At 44.2% G+C, this 18,071-nt stretch overlaps 1 protein-coding gene across 3 annotated transcripts in view; it reads left to right on the plus strand.

Moving 5' to 3' along the window:
- itga4 (integrin alpha 4) overlaps positions 1-18,071 on the plus strand; it is a 162,476-nt gene that overhangs the window by 132,875 nt on the left and 11,530 nt on the right. For all 3 annotated transcript variants that reach the window (XM_078228518.1, XM_078228515.1, XM_078228516.1), the window contains 4 exons: positions 5,252-5,359; positions 7,179-7,298; positions 9,570-9,689; positions 11,559-11,654. In XM_078228518.1, coding sequence (XP_078084644.1) covers positions 5,252-5,359; positions 7,179-7,298; positions 9,570-9,689; positions 11,559-11,654 — 444 coding nt within the window. The remainder of the gene's footprint in view (positions 1-5,251; positions 5,360-7,178; positions 7,299-9,569; positions 9,690-11,558; positions 11,655-18,071) is intronic.

Below are 18,071 nucleotides of genomic sequence, written 5' to 3' on the forward strand. Positions count from 1 at the left end.
AGTCACTTTGCCACCCCATGTGAGGTGAGTTCACATTTTGATATTTTTAGGAGGTGACTAAAGGGTTAGTAGTCTTTGATGTGGTTGATTTGCTTTTACATCATGTTAACCACCTGAGGAGATTTAAAAAGTTTGAATGGATTTTGTGAATTCAAATTTTTCAGTATCAGGAATGTATCAGTGAGAGTCCTCTTAGATTGCTGTAAAATATTATGTTTTCAGCTCCACATGGCTCCTGAGGTCTGCCCATAGTGGATACTAAGTGAGTGGCGATGGAGCTGGCATGGGGGGAGTATGAGGGGGCATGGAAGTTATATGTGGCAAGGAGGTGGCATGGGGTATGAGGGGGACTGTAGGGTTTATGAGAGTGTGAGGAGTTAAGGGGTGAGAGGTGAGGGCCCAGTAGTACAAAATAGCCTTTTATACTAATGGGCCAAAGAGAACTGAGGAAGGCCTTGGCACTTGGTGGCTTCTGAATTCCTTCAAGAGATAGCGGTCCTGACTCCATCCTGCTCCTGCCCCCTGGAACAAAGATATGGCTGGTGGGGTCATTTCCAAAGAGACAGGTCTGCCGATTTAGGAAATTGTCTGACTTTAGCTTCCCACCTTGATGGCAAAAAAATCTGGCCTCAATTTAAATAAAATTTACATAAGACCGCCTCGCTGTCAGTTCTTATTTCAAAAACCAAACAATTAGCATAATTCCAGGGAAAAGTTTTTTGGGGGAAATAAACTCTAGTCGTGCATCTTACCTCTTTTGAATATTTTTTCTTCAGTTGGTGAATGTTTTGGACATTACCAAGAGAACCTGTTCAGAATAAATTTAGGATCCAGTAACAAAATAGAGTTACCATGGGCACAGTTGAAACTAAATGACCCGTGAAGCACCCTGCGCCCATGACTAAGGTTAATTTTGCTGATTCACAGCTAAATAAATAATTGGAGTCAGATCATAGATACTGTCATCAATGCTCATTATTCATATAGATCCATTTTAAATAACATTTGAAAATGATGGGGAAAACAGAAGGATGATTACTATTCATTATAAAACCCCACAAAACTTACCTAAACTTAAAAGTGAGCTAGCCTAGCTGGCCCAATTTTTTAATTGAAGTCCCTGTCAATGCAATAGAATCCTACAGTGCAGAAGGAGGCCATTCAGCCCATCGAGTCTGCACTGACCACAATCCCACCCAGGCCCTATCCCCATAACCCCATGCATTTACCCTAGCTAGTCCCCCTGACACTATGGGGCAATTTAGCATGGCCAATCCGCCTAACCTGCACATCTTTGGACTGTGGGAGTAAACCAGAGCACCCAGAGGAAGCCCATGCAGACATGGGAAGAACGTGCAGACTCTGTACAGACAATGACCCAAGCCGGGAATCGAACCCAGGTCCCTGGCGCTGTGTGGCAGCACTGCTAACCATTGTGTCACCAATGGGATGCCAATGAGTGGATTGAGTAAAGTGCAAATTGACTAAACACACAAAACTATTGCCCATAGTACTTGGCTTGTCGCAAATGGCTGGGGATAGGAAAATATTCAGCGGGAACTGTTCTTAAGCAGCTTGCCATTAAAAGGGAAATTGTAATGGGACAGAAAATAGAATATAAACATATGAAATAGGATCAGAAGTAGGCCATTCAGCCTCTTGAACCTGCTCTGGCATTCATTAAGATCATAGCGGATCTGTTTGTGTTTCTAATTCTCCATCTATCCTTGATAATCTTTAATTTCCTTTCTTAACAAGGATCTATCTACCTCTGTCTTAAAATATTCAATGACCCTGACCCTGCCCCCACCCCCCCACCACCTCCCCCCACCTCCACCGCCTTCTCCAGGCAGAGAGTTCCAATATCAGACAAGCCACTAAGCAAAATAAAATCTTCTCATCTCTGTCCTAAAGGGGCTACCCCTAATTTCAAAATAATGGCCCCTGGTTCTGGACTCATCCACAAGAGGAATAAACCAGATACGATCTAAGGAGATCCATCAAAGATGCCAAAAGCTAGAGTCCCAGGCCAGCCACACGGACCCCCGCCGACTATGGCAAGGTCTGCAAGACGTAACAGGCTACAAAATGAAGGCATGTAAAATCACCGGCTCCAACGCACCCCTCCCTGATGAGCTCAATGCATTCTACACCCGTTTTGAGCAAGAGGTCAGTGACAGCATTCCCTCCACCGTGTTAGCCTCGGATGAACCTGTATCTGGGGGTCACCATTGCAGATGTCAGAGCAGCTTTCTCGAAGGTCAACCCACGGGAAGCAACTGGCCCGGATGGGGTACCCGGACGAGCACTCAGATCCTGCGCGGATCAGCTGGCGGGGTATTCGCAGACACCTTCAACCTCTCTTTACAACAATCTGTGGTCCCTTTCACTTCAAGAAGGTGACCATCATCCCAGCACCAAAGAAAAGCCAAGCAGCGTGCCTTAATGATTATCATCCGGTAGCTCTGACATCCATCATTATGAAGTGCTTCGAAAAGTTAGTTATGGCACGAATCAATTCCAGCCTCCCGGACTGCCAGGTCCACTACAGTTTACCTACGGCCGCAACTGGTCCACAGCAGACGTCAGCTCCCTGGCCCTGCATTCAACCCTGGAACACCTAGGTAACAAAGACACCTATGTCAGACTCCTATTTATTGACTACAGTTCAGCCTTCAATACTATTATTCTTACGAAACTCATCTCCAAACTCCATGTCCTGCACTTCGGCTCCTCCCTCTGCGACTGGTTCCTGAACTTCCTAACCCACAGACCACAATCAGCAAGGATAGGCAACATCTCCTCCTTCACAATCATCCTCAACACCAGTGTCCCACAAGGCTGTGTTCTCAGCCCCCTACTATGACTGTGTGGCCAAATTCCCCTCCAACTCCATTTTCAAGTTGCTGACGACACCACTGTAGTGGGTCGGATCTCAAACAATGATGAGACGGAGTACAGGAATGAGATAGAGAATCTGGTGAACTGGTGCGACGACAATAATCTCTCCCTCAATGTCAACAAAACAAAGGAGATTGTCATCGACTTCAGAAAGCGTAATGGAGAACGTGCCCCTGTCTACATCAATGGGGACGAAGTAGAAATGGTTGAGAGCTTCAGGTTTTCAGGTGTCCAGATCAACAACCTGTCCTGGTCCCCCCCCATGCCGACACTATAGTTAAGAAAGCTCACCAACGCCTCTCTCAGAAGACGAAGGAAATTTGGCATGTCAGCTACGACTTACACCAACTTTTACAGATCTACCATAGAAAGCATTCTTTCTGGTTGCATCACAGCTTGGTATGGCCCCTGCTCTACCTAAGACCGCAAGAAACTACAAAGGGTCGTGAATGTAGCCCAATCCATCACGCAAACCAGCCTCCCATCCATTGACTCTGTCTGCACTCCCGCTGCCTTGGCAAAGCAGCCAGCATAATTAAAAACCCCATGCACCCCGGACATTCTCTCTTCCACCTTCTTCCGTCGGGAAAAAGATACAAAAGTCTGAGGTCATGTACCAACTGTCTCAAGAACAGCTTCTTCCCTGCTGCCATCAGACTTTTGAATGGATCTACCTTGCATTAAGTTGATCTTTCTCTACACCCTAGTTACGACTGTAACACTACATTCTGCACTCTCTCGTTTCCTTTTCTATGAATGGTATGCTTTGTTTTGCGCGCAAGAAACAATACTTTTCACTGTGAACTAATACATGTGACAATAATAAATCAAATCAAACCTTTCCAAATCCACCTTGTCAAGATTAGTCAGGATTTTATATACTTCAATCAAATCACCCGTCACTCTTCTAAACTCCAGTGGAAACAAGTCCAGCCTCTTCAACCTTTCCTCATAGGACAAGCTGATTATTCTAGGTACCAAATTAATAAACCTCCTCTGAACTGCCTCCAATGCGTTAATATCCTTTGTTAAATAAGGAGACCAAAACTACACACAGTATTCAAGATATGGTCTCACCAATGCCCTGTATGATTGAAGCATAAAATCCTTAATTTTATGTTCAATTCCTCTCGTAATGAAGGATAACATTCCATTAGCTTTCTTAATTACTTGCTGTAGCTGCATCCTAACTTTTTTTGACTCATGCACTAGGATATCTAGATCCCCCATATCACTGAATTCTGCACTTGTTCTCCATTTAATTAATACTCTGCTTTTTTACTCTTCCTGCCAAAGTGAACAACTTCACATTTTCCCACATGATACTCCAGCCACCAGATTTTTGCCCCCTCACTCAACCATATTTATCTGCAACCTCTTTCACAACATATTTTCCTACCTATTTTTGTGTCATTTGCAAATTTAGCTACTATGCCTTCACTCTCCTCATCCACGTCATTGATGTAAATTGTAAAACATTGAGGCTCCAACAGAGACCCCGTGGGACTCCCTTGTCACATCCTACCAGTCAGACAATGACCTATTTATACACACTCACTGTACGCCAGCCAATCTTCTATCCATGCTAATATATTATCCCTACACTATAAGCTTTTACTTTGCACAATAGTTGTGGAATAATTCATTACACTGATACATTAGACACAACCTTAGAATTACTTTTTGATTTTAAGGCAAGGATAGATACATTTTTGAACAGTAAAGGAATTAAGGGTTATGGTGAGCGGGCGGGTAAGTGGAGCTAAGTCCACAAAAAGATCAGCCATGATCTTATTGAATGGCGGAGCAGGTTCGAGGGGACAGATGGTCTACTCCTGCTTCTAGTCCTTATGTTCTTATGCAATATTGAGGCCACGGCGACTACTGAAAATATTTTGAGCAGAATGTGCCCAACGCCTGCTCTGCTAATTGTTCACGAATGTCATTCAGAGGTACTGACATCTGTTTTAGGCAGACACCAAGGGTACCTGGTCAGTATCTTACTTCAACATAGCATTGCCCATCCCTTAGCTAATTGGCCCAGGCATTGTTCCACAGATTTAATTTGATCTTGTTTTACAACATACAGCCCATAAAATGGGTCAGATCTCAATTCTGATCCTAAAAGGTGAACAATCAGCCTTTGTTAGTAATGTTCTTGGAAAATTATTGACAATTCATATAGAAAAGATAAATATGAAAGATAGCAAGATGTTGTGGGTTAACATTTGTATTTTAATCCATTGATTGGTATTTCTTATTTCTGTGTGTGAATGTTGCATAAAATATTCTGATATTAATGGGTTTGTCAGTAAATACATTAATCTATTCACATTTAACTTATTTCAAGGTCACTAACTTGGGGAACAGCATAGCTCCTGATTTTGAGCTGAGAATTACACAGCCCAATGCACTGAGAACAAATGGTGTCAAGTTGTTCGAAGTTCTTGACATAAAGGTAGGATAATTGTTGTATTGTTTGAGGTGTATGTTGAAAAAATAAATTACTCGGCCTGAACACAACATTGCCGTTATATTTTCAAAATTTGAGTAAGCAGCTTTGTACAGAGCAAAATTGGCCATAATGTTGTTTTTCCCATTTCATTTCTGTAACATATGTAACATGTTACCTTCTCCAACTTGTTCTCTGTGAGTGCCTCCTGTGTTACAGTGAAGCAGAGTTAATGAGGGGAAATTTAACTTCAAAAATTGAGCACTTGGGTTCTGTGGGACAGAGGTGGTGGTGGGGGCTGGGGGTGATAGGTGAACTGTTAATGTTTTAAATATTAGATTCCTCACAGAACCTGATAACATCTGGCAGAAAGGTGGACAGACAGCCAATCTGCTTCAAGAAGGTGGGCCGATACTTTAAATACAATCAAGCTGTGAACCACATTGCCATGGAGACAATTGAACTCTGGTCATTTAGATTCACAATCGTGGAGAAACCCAATGATTACATATCGTATAGTGGAATGGGAGGATAAATGAGCAGGTGTTATATCTCCTGACCTTGTCCAGGAAGGTTTTTTTTAACATTGGTCTGTAAAAATAACTGCTTAGCTGATAAAACAAATTGGCTTTCTCTCTTGCTGGTACAGTGTTAACAATTGGTCATTTCCCTGAAACTGAACTAGTGCCATATTAACTGTGTCTTTATTTTGATATAATTATTACTGTGTTAATTAACAACATGATCTGACTTAATGGGCTGAATGATATACCAACATGAAGACAAATTTCAGTGCTGTGATTCTCCCAAATTGGCACTAAGTACTCGCGCCAGTGGGAAATCTGGAGTGTTCATGCATCTCAGGAAACACGCCGGCCAGCCCAGCTGTTCAGAGATCGAAAGAGCGTACGGAACTCTGTGTTCGCAGACAAGTCTCCCTACCCCCCAAGAAGAAAATAGTGGCCTCTCCCTGCCCACTCCCCTCCCTGCTGACAAGGGGAGTACCACCAAACCCTCAGCAAAGAGGGGCATCCTTCCCCCCGGCACTGAAATAACAGGTCATTTCCCCCCCCCCCCCCCACATTACACTGGCATGAGGGTGATCTGACCCAGCGTCCCCCCCACAGCACCGCTCCCCTTTCAGGCCACCACTCAGATCTACGCCCCCTTTCAGGCCCCACTCCTTGGCAGTGCCAATGGTGCACTGCCCCCGGCACCTAAGCACTGACACCCTGGCCTGGCACCTTGGATGCTGGGGGAGGGGAGGGGTAGTCAGGAAGGTAGCTCCAGTACTCAGCTGCTCCTCTGTCACTGCCAGGCAGAAGAGGAAGGGTCGCCCAAGGGTCCTGGAGGTTGGGTGTGCTCTGGGTAAGGGGTTGATCTTGCCACTTCCCCTGGGATGGGGGTCTCATAGCCCGACTACACCTTCTAACCCTGAGAAAGGTGTTCATTTTATGTTTGATGAATTCATACACCATCCTGGAGTAAAATACTCATTATTGTCTCTGTCCTCTGAAAGCTTTGAAGTGCCCTGGTCACTTTAATCTCCATCACCTCTGGATAGCTGGAAAGCTTCCAAATCACCGCAGCACTCCATTTAGCAAAAGAGATCCCTCTTTCTCTACTTAAAGCTGGTGTGAGAAGATCCCTTTCAAATCCTCTGACTGACGGAAGTCACTCACTTTCACAGGAAGCTCAAAAGTACAACTTTGTGTGTTGAATTTCACTCTCATTGATCCCCCACCTGAACAGCTACTGTTGTTGGCGAATACTGATATTTATTATGGTGTTTCAGTTTTTTGAAATGCGTGATTTTTTTTTGCAGGCCAGTGATGGAATATGTCGATATGACAGCCACTCAGAACTGGACTGTACTGAAATGCAGAATGTAACAATATTCCATCAAATGTTTAACTTGTTCAATAAGTTTGGAAGAAAAGTATTGGTAAGGACAAATATAAAATGGAACCAAGCTCAAAATGATGAAATAGGGAATTAGGAATACTTGCAATTGATTGCAAGCCAGTAATCCAATCAAAGTTACAAATAATATAGCAAAGTATTGGTTCTCCAGAGCTCAAGATAAAATCAATACCTTGAGATCATTTCAAAAACAACAACTTGCAGTTAAAAAACACCTTAAATGTCTCCAGACATTTCCCAGGAGACTGCCAAAAAAAGACATCGGACCACATGAGATATTAAGGGCAGATGATCAAAGGCTTGGGGCAGAGATGGTTTTGAGGGATGTCTTGAAAAAGGAAAGGAAGATGGAAAGGTTGAAGAATGGAATTCTAGAGCTTAGGGTTTCGGCATTTCCAGGCAAGGCATGGTGGATTAAAAGCAAATTACTGCAGATGGTGGAATCTGAAACCAAAAGAGAAAATGCTGGAAAATCTCAGGGAGGTCTCGCAGCATCTGTAAGGAGAGAAAAGAGCTGATGTTTCAAGTCCAGATGACTCTTTGTCAAAGCTAAAAGGCATAGAAAATGAGAGATATTTATACTGTAGGGTGAGGGAATGAAAGATGAGTCATAGCCACAAATATTGCAATCAGTTCCAGGCACTGCACTTTCGGAAAGATGTGAAGGCATTGGCCAGAGTGCAGAAAAAAATCAGGAGAATGCTTCCAGGGGTGAGGAACTTCAGTTATGAAGATAGATTGGAGAAGGTACAACTGATTTCTTTGGAAAAGATTGAAGGAGATTTAATAGGTGTTCAAAATCATGATGGGTGTGGACAGAGTAGGTAGAGAAAAACTATTCCCACTGACGGAAGGATCGAGAATGAGAGGTACAGATTTAAAGTAATTAATAAAACAAGCAAAAGCAATATGAGGAAAAAAGTTGTTATACTGCCAGTGGTTAGGATTTGGAATGTATTGTGTGAGTGTGTGCTGGAGGCAGGTTCAATTGAAGCATTCAAAAAGAAATTAGGCTGTTTTCTGGAAAGGAAGAATGTGTAGAGAAAGTGGGAGAATGGCTCTGAGTGAATTACTCATTCAGGAGCGGGTGCAGACAATAATGGGCTGAGTGGCCTTCCGTACCAAAACAGTTCTCACGTTAAAGGAGGTTAAGGTCAGAAAGGTAGTGACATAAAGGAGTCTGGGATTGGAGAGGTGTTTGTGCTACATAAAGGATGCTAGGATCAGAGGGACGGCTGAGTGACAGCTCCTGGACATCAGTCTGATTGATGGCAGTCATGCCTGCAGTGAGAGAGAGAGAGAGAGAGAGAGTGAGCGAGCGAGACTCACCAGGGAAAGTCCAGCAGGTGAAGTAGCAAGAGAAAAAGTACATGACTTGAACCAGGGGAAGTCCAGGAGGTGAAGAAGCGAGAGAGTGCAAGACTCAAACCAGGGAGAGTTCAGGAGATAAAGCAGTGACAGATTGTGCAAGAGTCAAACCAGGGAGAGTCCGCTCGGTGAAGCAGTGAGAGTGCGCGAAGCACAAACCAAGGAGAGTTCAGGTGGTGAAACGACGAGTGTGTGTGAAACACAAACCAGGGAAAGCCCAGAGGTGTAGCAGTGAGAGAGAGCATGAGGCTTAAACCAGAGAAAGTCCAGCAGATGAAGCAGTGAGAAGGAGCAGGTGACTCGAACCATGGAGGTGAAGCGACAGGACTGAGTGCAAGATTCAAACCATGGAGAGTCCAAGAGGTGAAGCAGTGAGAGAGTGCAAAACTCAAACAAGGGAGAGTCCTGGAGGGTGATGCTGTGAAAGAGTGTGAAACTGAAACCAGAGAGTCCAGAGGTGAAGCAGCGTGAGAGAGCATGAGGCTCGAACCAGAGAGGCGCCTGGATGTGAAACAGCGAGGATCCAGTTGCTGTGGTTCCGCATGGAATCCAATGACAAAGATAGAACCCAGAATCATGTTCTATTAAATAATTGAGGAGTTAGGGGCCAAATTAAAACACAACATCAAAGGTATTCCTCTATAGATCTAACAGTTTCTTCACTACTTCATTTCCCGGACTTTGTGTAACTAACCAGTATTAAGTGTAAAGCACTACTCCACTCTCATTCACAAATCATATCTTCCTTATGAGAAAACATTTTGTCAATTAAATGAGATTAATAACTCGCTTGAAGTATTTTGAATAGGAGCACATGTTCTGTGCTCCCATTACACCTCCAGATGAGGCTTTCCCTCAATGAGAGTATTTATTATGTGCAATCACTTTTAACCTTTCATAAATTAGGTTCAACTTTTTTCCACAGTCCTGTTTCAGAGATGGAATTTCCTGTTTAAACATCAGATGCCAGTTCGGAGACATTGAACGTGGAAGAGTTGTATCTGTTCATGTTGCTATGAAACTCAATTATGCACATCTGGCAGGAGTAAGTTTTATTTTTGAAATCTTTTAAGTATTGCTTTTAGTAAAAGAATATCGTATACCAAATCATCTTGGTGCTTTGAATAATCTGTTTAGCTAATGTGCTGACATATTCTATTGATTATAGAGTGGGGGAAAAAAAAATCATATATATAGTATTGTATTTTGACAAAATCAGGATTAGAATATTTAAATATTGGGGGCGAATTTCTGGCCTCACTGGGTAGATTCCACAGATTGCATCAATGCTGGAAAATAGCGTGCGGGCCTAAAAATGGGGTTTTGCTCCTGGCGCAAACCGGATCACACCCAGAAAGGGGGCAAGGCCGATTAGCATATGTAAAGTAGTATTTAAATATGCATAGCTCATACGATGTTGGATTCTCCCAGCTCCCAGGATCTTCCAACCCCAGCGCGAGCCTGGTGAGAATCACTACTGGTCTCCACCAGCAGAGGCCAGCATGATGGCTATGCTGGGAGGCTTGGAGGGTTCAAGGCCCTGGGTGATCAGGGGATATGGCTGGGCAATGCCCATCTGGCAGTGCTCACCTGGCACAGCCAATTGGGCACTGCCAGTGTGCCTGCTGCAGTGTCAAAGGGGTGGGATCTGGGTGGGGCCAGGGCCTGAGTGGTGTCTATGACGGGGACGCTATGAAGGGGACCCGCAGGACACGTGGACAGTGTGCAGACTCCACACAGACAGTGACCCGAGGCCAGAAAATTGAACCCGGGTCCCTGGCGCTGTGAGGCAGTAGTGTTAGCCACTGTGCCACCGTGCCGCCCACATCACATCACCCCCGCCCCCCCCCCCCCCCCGCCTTGATGCAGAGTTCACACTTCCTGCCCCGCCCTCTTGGTACCACCAGAATGCCCTGGTGCGCTGTGCCAGGAGGCCTGGCTGGCACTGGCCAAGGGGCACTGCACTGCCCCCAACCACTGGGGGTCTGCAGTGCCCTCTGTTCCCATTGGTGGGGACCATGCGTGATCCTTGCCGGTGAGGACCTTGATCGGTGAGCAGGGAAGGGCAAGGGAGCCTGGACGATAGCATCTGGGACTATAATTATATTTAAATTAAGTTTTGAATATTGAAATTGGCTTAATCGGCAAAACAGTGCTAGTAACATCATGAGAGGTAAAAAGCTGGGCGCAAACCCGATTTTTCGCCTGTTGTCCAATCTAATGGCTCACACGCCCCCTTAGTCATATTTTGGGGAAAATCACGGCCTTTGTGTTTGTACTCTCCAGCTTCCCTATTACTGTTCCAAGTACATGTCTGTTGGCAAGATTATTTAGTGAAAGTCTTGATAGGGCACAAAAAAGCTTTGCCTCTCTTTCTCTTGTAGAATGTAAAGAAAGCTATTGATGGATCTTGAATGTGGTTTTGTAGCTGTAAAGAATCTCTGGTTCAAATTACAGCCTTCACTGCTGCTATTCGCAAACCTATTTTGTCATCTATTGTGAGATCACCTGATTGAGTGCTGTCATGAAATTGGCAGGCCCAGTCCCAGTTCCCAAAATGCGCCTCCTGTCAGATGATCAGGGAATGATATCCATTCTGATGTTTGCAGTTGAGATTGCCCCACATTCCTGGCTGAAGGAGAAAAAAGTGCTTCCCAAAGGTAACAACAGAGCATGTGAAAAAGGGAGCGAGGAACAAAATTCCAACTTCAATTAATAATAAGGAACAAAATATAATTATAACTTCAGTGAATTTACATCAATAATGTATGATCTGCAGCATTTGCAGGTACCCTTGTGGTTTTGTTATTTTTGCATTTGAAAACTATTGTATAGCATGGAGCATGACATAAAAATGTGCTAAATTAATATTTTTGTTTTTAAAACATAACAAAACGCCCATTTATTTCAACAGGATAGCGCTTCTTTGACTTACTTTGTTACAGAAGCTGTGGCATCATCAGGGCAGAATCCACATGTCATTGAAAATGAACAAGGAACAAGCGTAATTGTAAGTCTTTAAATACAATATATTATTTAGTACAGTTCACCTTTTCTCCCTCTCTCCTGAAACTGTATGTAATTTCATGCCAAATGGCAGCAATCTCCAGAACATTGCCCCTTTTAAATGCTGTTCGACTACATAAGGCTATCAACAGTTGATCCCAGTCCTTTTCAGCAGGGGTCACTGGTTACATGACAATCAGGAACAGGCAGATTGGTTGATTCTTTTTTTTACCTGGCATATTTAGCAAATCAATCAACTAAACCAATTACCACCCTGAACATAGATTACCCAGCTTCTGATAGGGTTACAGAATAATCTGAAGCTTGGAAAGTGAGGAAAGAAAAAAAAAATCTATGGCCTGTAACTTCCGGGCTCCATGGATCGTAACTGGGGCAACCCAAAGAAATGCTGGGGACCCCACCCCAGAGGTGGGGATTCCTCAGCAATTGCCCGGGAAGTTCAAACTTCTGTCAGGAAATTGCCCTGCAATTGAAACCATCTGGTAGTATAGTTTAAATTGCAAACTTTGGATGGTTGTCATAACAGAATAGTTACCCAGGAAAAGTTAAAAGAATTAAAACCACTTCTAAATCCTGGGTAACTATAGTAATGAAGCCCCCACTGAACGCTAAACCCTCCCACTGACCACCAACCCCCTGACAACCCAAACCCAACCCCTCCATTGACCATCCAACTGTCCACTCCCTGCTGATCGACCAATCACCGCGACCAAAAAATCCCCCACACTGACCACTTGGCCAACCCGCCCATCACTGACCATCTGGCTCTCGCCGACAAACCGACCCCTCCCCCGACCACCCAATACCGTCCATCACAAAGCAGTCTGCTTGAACAGCACCCTATTATCTTAAACATTTGCTTCCACCAGTAACAGCAGACAGTGACAATAGTACGTACCAGATATAAGATGCACTGCAGCAACTCACTAAAGTTCCTTCAACAGTTTCCTTTACAACCTGCAATGTCTACCACCTAAAAGAACAAGCACAGCAGACCATGGGAACACTATCACCTCCAAGTCTTGCACCATCCTGAATTGGAATTTTATTACAGTTACTTATTGTCAATGGATGAAATCCTGGAACTCCCTTCCTAACAGCACTGTGGGTGTACCTACACCACAAGGATTGCTGTGTTTCAAGGCGGCAGCAACCACCTTCTAAAGGGCAATTAGGAATAGACAATAAGTGCCGATCTTGTCAATGATGTGCACATCCCATAAATAAAATTTGGTACAGGGCAATAAAGGTCCTGTTTCACACCTTCTCTAAATTGATGCCACTTATCCTCAAGTTAAATTGAATTGTATTAATTGCCAAATGAACTTGCAAGTGGAGCAAAAGTCTTGAAACATTAAAGTTAAGGAGCACAAAGATGTGTACCCAAGCCGCAGCCTGTGATGCGTGGCTATAGCTGATGATATAATTAAATATGACTTGCTGTGTGAAATCTTTTTAAAATTTCAGGTATTCAGTTGTAAACAGCAACTTGTCCTGCTTGGATATGGGCACACACAGTAAGCAATTAAACAGCTGTAAAGGCTTTGCATGGGCCAACAGTAAATACGTAGCATGTTGATGGACATTTTTGGAATGCATGTGTGGTATGTGGTACTCTTTTGCCACCATATCTTGCTTAATGTCTGTTATTGCCTTCTGTCTTCAAGTTGTTTCCAAATATATTGTACAGCTGACCTCTAAGACGGATGCTCTGGAACGGAGAACAGACAACTTTCCTTGTTCCACTTCATGCAGCAAAATGTCCACTGTGAAACATCAAACAAGTGATTTTATGTGTTTCACTGCTTTTGCTACATGTCTTTAGACCCAGTTTTTGTGGGCTTTTGGAAGCTCCTTCTTGATTTTCCATCCAATAGTTTTTGACAGCTGTTTCTCTTGGCCCAAAGAGGTAGAAAAGCCACCTTTAAATGGTTGCATCCTACAAATAACCCCTTGAGCTGCAGCAAATATTTTGAACTTTTGTGTGTGCAAATTGGCTGTTCTGATTGCCCACATTACAACAGTGATTAGGGGAAGGATTATTAGGCACTGATGGGGGAGGACATGTAGGTGTTGCTATTCCTGCCTCCGGCAGTATTCCTGAGAACAGGGAATGGCAAGACCTAGAAACTTGCCTGATCTGGAAATTAAATCAGTTACTCTTGTTAATAAGTTCATTGTCTGCTTGTTCAGTGCCAGTCTGAAATTTTGCTGGGGGCATAGGGGTTGCAGCAAGAAATTAAACGGTCCCATAAAAGGAGGCACAGTTAAGAGGAGCACTCAATCATTGATATACAGGTACCATTGGGCGTGTAAAGGTTGTGAGGAAAGTCATAGAGGTTTACAGCATGGAAACAGGCCCTTCGGCCCAACTTGGGAGTCATGTGTCACTATGTTCCAAAAATAATGAAGTGCATATTAATAAGCGAAGCAAGATTCAGCGAACCGCTTAATCCTCTGCACTATGTTCTCGGATTATACTTCCCTTGTGGCCTTGAATGTGTTGGAGGCAGCCTGCTCCCTTGTCTCTGTTTGCGGCTGGGTTGCATGTTGTGGTTGTGCTTGTTGTGGCAGTCCCAGTGGGGTCATCTCCAGAGGCTGATGAACCAGCACCAATTCAGAGGTAACCTCCATCACAGGACCCTGCTGTGTAGCTCGTTCACAATGGTGCAAAATGGAAGGAGGCTCCCTCATCCTCATTGGTGACAGTCTCAGCTCTTGGCTGGTGCTCCAGATAGCTTGCGTGTGTGTGGAATAGATGCACCAACTGGGACACAATTGGTACCCACTCCATGTATGTGTGCCACAGAACCATTGGCTGATCCATGCATGGATTCCGTGAATGTCAGCGAGCTGCTCCTGCATCCATTCCAAGTGCTATCCCATGTAGTTCTCCTTGAAGTCAGTCACTCTGTCGATGGAGGAGCTCATGTATTCAAACCCTGAACCATGATGCTGTCAATGAGCTGAATGGAATGCTCCATTTTTAGTCCATGACACTGCATTGTTCGGGAGGCTGTGGCATCTGGGTACACATTTGTTGTGTTGCTCTAGGTAAAGCTCCTGTCATGTGACGGCGAGGCCCTGCATCTGTCCTCCATCATCTGAGAGACTATTCACAGCCACCTCTCACTTGCTCACCCAATCTCCACCCAGTATCTATTTAACATGTGCAAGGGCCCACCGATGAGTGTATCTGCACTGGTGGACAGTGTGCCTGTAGGATATGACAGTGCTGGCTCTGCTGTCTGTTTCTTGTGATGGTCCAGGTGCTGTGACAGGCCTCGGGCATTCTTCCTCCTCCATGTCAGAACCCATGGGTGATATGAATAGGAGATTGGGAGAACAAACTTTTGACAGCAAACCCCTCTGCTTTGCTGAGGCTGAGTCTTTGGCAAGTTATTGAGTGGGGAGGAGTGCATTTCACTGCCTTTATCTATTTACTGCTATATCCTTTCACACTCTCCTTCAGATATGCCCATCTCTTCTTCCCCAACATTATCTTGTGGGACCTTTCCAGATGGAAGTTTAATGACAATTGACAATGGTTCCATGGTCATCATTAGATTTTTAATTCCAGATTTCTATTTCTGCCATGGTGGGATTTGAACCTGTGCCCCCAGAGCGTTACCCTGGGTCGACGATTACTAGCCCAGTGACAATACCACTACGGCACTGCCTCCCCCGAGTATGTGCTTTACTTCACAAGAACAAAAGAGAGGGCAATGCCTTGCTAACCTCTCTAACCAATACTTGTTCAGTTACATAAGCTTGTAGATCTTCAACAGTGCTAGGGCTCGGAGCCTTGCAGGGGGGACAGTCAGTATCTGGTCACCCAATCTACCCACATCCAGGGTGTTAAATATTCTGAGCCGTCATCAGAGTCTTGTGATGCACTTAGCTTGCCAGGGAAAGGTCATTGAATCTCTTTTTTGCACTGGTTCCAGTTCCTCTGGATGACACTCCTGCTGCTGTTTCAACCAGCTTGATTTGGCTGGATAGGCCTCTCCTTCCATTCTGTAAACAGGACCTCTCTCCTCTCTCTCTTAGCTTCCAGGAGGACCTTGAGGTCAGCACCTGAGAAGCGAGGGACAGCCCTGCCCTTTGTGCCAGGCCTCTTCCTCTCCTCAATTCCTTGGTTCTTGTATTTCTTCTTTCTAAAGGCTGCTTCAGTAATGGTTGCTGTAATGCCTTTTCATTGGGCTCATACTGCCATTCCCTACCTGCAAATTGGCTGCTCAATCCACCCTCCAGCCAAAAGGCACTCTGCCTACACAAAAAACACAGGGTGTGACTACAGTCCCCACCCTGGGGTGGGATTGGGATTTAGAAATGGACTCGATGTTGGTGCGTTGAACTTTACAAGACAATTTTGTTTAAAATGCCCCTTTCAACACCAAGTGAAACAAAGTTCTGAAGACAGGATGGTGAATTATGGATAAACACCTCAGGGTGAAAAATTCCCAATGTGACTTCATGGGAAGAGGAACTCATAGAAATCCTTTGAGGCAATGGATGTCTATTTTAGCACCTTCCACACTATCTCGCAGAATAAGATTAGCTGCTGCAAAGATGCAGGCAGGAGAAGAATGGGCACTCTCCCAGGGACAAGTCTTTGCTGTTCTGTGAGGAATGGTGGGTGTTATGTTGCTAACCTTTAATATAAACTTACCAATCTTACCTTGACAAATGGTAACAAATTTTTTTAAAAATCCAATTAAATCAAATCAAGTCCAATTCAGAGTCTCAACAAGTTGAGACATTCCCGATCCAAGCTGACAAGACAGGGCTCTCACCTCCTGTCTTGGACTTGATCTACATGATCCAAGCTGATTGGAGTAGGCATTGCACCTCCTCCAAGGCTTGATTTCATTTGCATCTTAGCCAGAAAGCCTTGCTTCAAATGAAGCTAAAATGTAACCTAATGACTTCAACCAAGTACAGCATGTCGATACTACACTTGATCTTAGCCAAAAGGCGACAAATGGTAACAAATGCTTGTGTTCTATGGAGCTGAAAACAGACTATATACAGAGCTACAGGACAGGTGGACATATACATGCTATCAGATCAACACTGCTCTACCTGCAGTGTCGCATGTTGCCTTGCATCACTTCCTGTGGTGATGATGCTGTTTAATTATATATGTATATGTATTCAGTGATATGCTAATCAGAACCAGTGCGCTATATACATGGAAGCAAAAGCACAACATCCCCCTTTTCCTTAAATAGAAACATTACACAAACAGAATATATTTACATAACAGAATAGGGTCATTGCGAATACTGTTACATAGATGTTAAACCTTAGGGTGAGATTTTCCTGGAAATCAGCAAAGACCAATGACAGATGGGAAAAGTGGTGTTGAGCCCGCCGACGGTTATGGCGGCATTTTCTGCCATATTATGTGACACTTGGTGCCAAAAGATTTCAGTCACAGGTTCCATACCATATTGCTGGAAGGGCAGCTTCTGATTCACCTGCCCCACCATCATCTCAGCGCTGCAATGCCACACTTAAAGGCTGCCCTAAAGCACACAAGCCACACTTTACATCGCCAGTATGTGATGGCTACCAAGAAAACTGCCCCAATATTCTCTGACGCCTGCCTGAAGACTCCTCGATGTTGTTGAGACTCGCCGTGACAGAATCTGCCCAATGCTATTCACTCTAGTTCATAGATTCTGAGATTTACCTTAACTCTGAGATGATCTTTCAACATAGTCCAGTTTTGAAGGATCTTTTTGATCTTCATTAGAGTCCTGATGTATTAATGCAACGGAGCTCTTCATTGCCAATTGCTATTTTTAATTTGAATTGCCTGCCTGTCAGGTTCAGTGACTGTCAGATGCAAAAAGCAAAACTCTATGGTTTGATGAGAAAGTTTGAATTTGGAGAGGATGTCTGGCACCTTCTGATTCATCGCAGGTACTTTGTAGTAATCGTGTTAATATTCTTTGCTTTCAAAGGAGCCCTCATTTATTTTTAAACTGAGTTTTCCCCGATGGAAAGTAATGTTGTAGATCCTGCAGCCTGACTCTCTGCAGTGCCCTGAGCTGTGTACTGCAACCTTTAGGCAGTGAAATGCACAACAGCCTGGTAGCTTTTCAGTCTCCTGGCCCCCCCCGATCCTACCAGACACCAACTTTTCTGGCTACAGATCCAGTACACGTCCCCCTTCAGTTACTCACTTGTTTGATTACCGATCTTCAAGAGTGCTTCATCCTCTGAGGTCTGCATCTAAACTGCACTGTTGCTGCTTTTCTAGCTGACTGCTAGTGTTAACCCAGTTTTTCTTGGCTTCTCTTGATTTTCAAATGCCAACACTTTATGATTCACTTCAGTGGCAGAGGTCACAATGTCCTTTGACATTTGATGGCAGCAGTCTGTGATATTC

This window comes from Mustelus asterias, chromosome 14, assembly GCF_964213995.1.
Source record: "Mustelus asterias chromosome 14, sMusAst1.hap1.1, whole genome shotgun sequence".
Classification (NCBI taxonomy): domain Eukaryota; kingdom Metazoa; phylum Chordata; class Chondrichthyes; order Carcharhiniformes; family Triakidae; genus Mustelus; species Mustelus asterias.